We start from the raw sequence: 2005 nt of genomic DNA on the forward strand, positions 1-2005 counted from the left end.
GGCTATTTTGTTGTTGTTGTTGTTGTTGCAGCCGTCATTGTTGTTTAGCTGGTTTGGGCCAGGTTCGAACCCACCAGCCTTGGTGTATGTGGCCGGCGCCCTATCCACTAAGCTACGGGCACTGCCCTGTAAATAAGTTTCAATGAAGTCAAAAGTTGAAGTCATTAGATTGTCATGTGGGAGATTCAGAAAGAAAACTACTTAGTATGCAGTTGTGAATTCCTCTTCCATCTTCCATATATATATATATGGGTGTGTGTGTGTGTCTGTGTGTGTATGTCTATAATTGGATTTATAAAGCCAAAAATCCAGGTGTAGATCTAATAAAGACACAGTTAAATCTTTTGCTATTATTTGCGCTGCCCACACCACGTCAGTAGTTTAATGGGTCTTGATCAAAATTTAAAGGTTTTTTATGCACCTGTTACTCCAACTATTATAGACTGATGTGGCCCCACTGGGTCTTCCTTGGACACGAGCCAGCCATCTATAGGAACTTAATGTAAACATTAATATATTCTATTATCTGCAGAAGAATCTCTTCCAATGAATGCTCCAGAGAGCTCTGCAAATTTGGGGTTAAGTTTCTCTCAACTTTCTTGCAATATGCCATCAGCAAAGTGGACACAGGTGGGAATCGCGGCTCAGACAAATGACCACAGCAGATCAGTCTCTCCTTCCAACTCCACAGACCCCCTGGAGCCAGAGCCCTCTCCCAACCAGAGTGCTCACAGGACTTGCCCTTACCTCCTCAGCTTCCACAAAGACAGGAGAAGGAGCCACATTGTCAGCAGAGAGACCAGGCTACAAATTAATATAAATCTGGGCAATTTGGGTTGGACACCCTTTTGCTCCTCTGGGCATGAATCTGAAATTAAATGATGCTGTTAAGTTTTCAGTGTGATATTAGATCTCACTCCTTCTCACCCACCCCCATTCTTTTCTTTTATGAATATTGATGTCAGTGAATTATGACCACTATGAGACACATCCTGGAATGAGGGAGGGTGTCTCAGGATGGAAACACACCTCTCAGCTGCTCCCAGGACATCAGTCTGCGTCAACACACTACCCCTGGGAGCCTGGGGTTGCCACAGGTCTTTAGGGAAGATGGGATTGGTTTTTGCCTATTGGTGGGTGTGTACATTGGATTTCATGTCCCCCAAAAAAGATATGTTGAAGTTCTGATATCTGAAACCTTTAATGGAAACTTATTTGGAAACAGAGTCCCTGCAGGCATAATTAGTGAAGGATCCCAAGATGAGACTGTCTTGGGTCCTAAACCCAGTGACAGGTGTACTCCTAAGAAACAGCAGAGGAGACACAGACACAGAGGAGAAGCCACGTGGAGACGGAGGCAGAGACTGGAGTGATGTGGACACAAGCTCAGGGATGCCTGGAGTCCCCAGGAGTTGGGAGAGGCAGGAAGGAGCCTTCCTTGGGGCTGTGGAGGGAGCAGCCCTGAGACATCTGCACCTCAGACCTCTGGGCTCCAGGACCAGGAGAAGGTGAATTCCAATGATTTCAAGTCACCTGAGTATTTGTATTTTATCCCAGCAGCTCCAGGAAACCCGCAGAATGGCTAAGAGAGATGCTAGAACCTGTATTCCCTAAGTTCTTCTGGCCCAGTGCCGGCTAGGAATATTTCTTATCCTCAGTGAAAGGTTCCTACCCAGTCATCTTAGCCTTGGGTAGCCCCCATCCTTAGGAGGGAGGACCCACCACAGGGCCCAGCCCGGGGCTGGCATCCATGCTCACCTTCCTTTAAACAAAGACTCTGAGGGTCGGGCTGTTCTGCTGCCCACCTGCAATTGGGGGCTTCTGAATGGCTCCCCCTGCTGAAAATGTCTGCTTAGAGCTTCTGGGCTCCCCTCCCAGCTCCTGAGATGTCCCAGCCCTGGGCGAGGCCTGTGGGTACCACCACCCTGGTGTGGGTGGGAGCTACTCTTTCCTCTACCGCCTGCATTTTGGAAATTCCGTGTGTGTGTGTGTGTGTGTGTGTGTT

General features: G+C 48.0%; 1 protein-coding gene across 1 annotated transcript in view; it reads right to left on the reverse strand.

The window, feature by feature from the left end:
• Positions 1–2005, reverse strand: part of CRLF2 (cytokine receptor like factor 2) — a 24406-nt gene that overhangs the window by 4865 nt on the left and 17536 nt on the right. Inside the window, exon 5 of the mRNA XM_012807137.1 lies at positions 748–884. Coding sequence (XP_012662591.1) covers positions 748–884 — 137 coding nt within the window. The remainder of the gene's footprint in view (positions 1–747; positions 885–2005) is intronic.

This window comes from Otolemur garnettii, unplaced genomic scaffold, assembly GCF_000181295.1.
Source record: "Otolemur garnettii isolate 467f Iridium unplaced genomic scaffold, OtoGar3 scaffold00065, whole genome shotgun sequence".
Taxonomy (NCBI): Eukaryota; Metazoa; Chordata; class Mammalia; order Primates; family Galagidae; genus Otolemur; species Otolemur garnettii.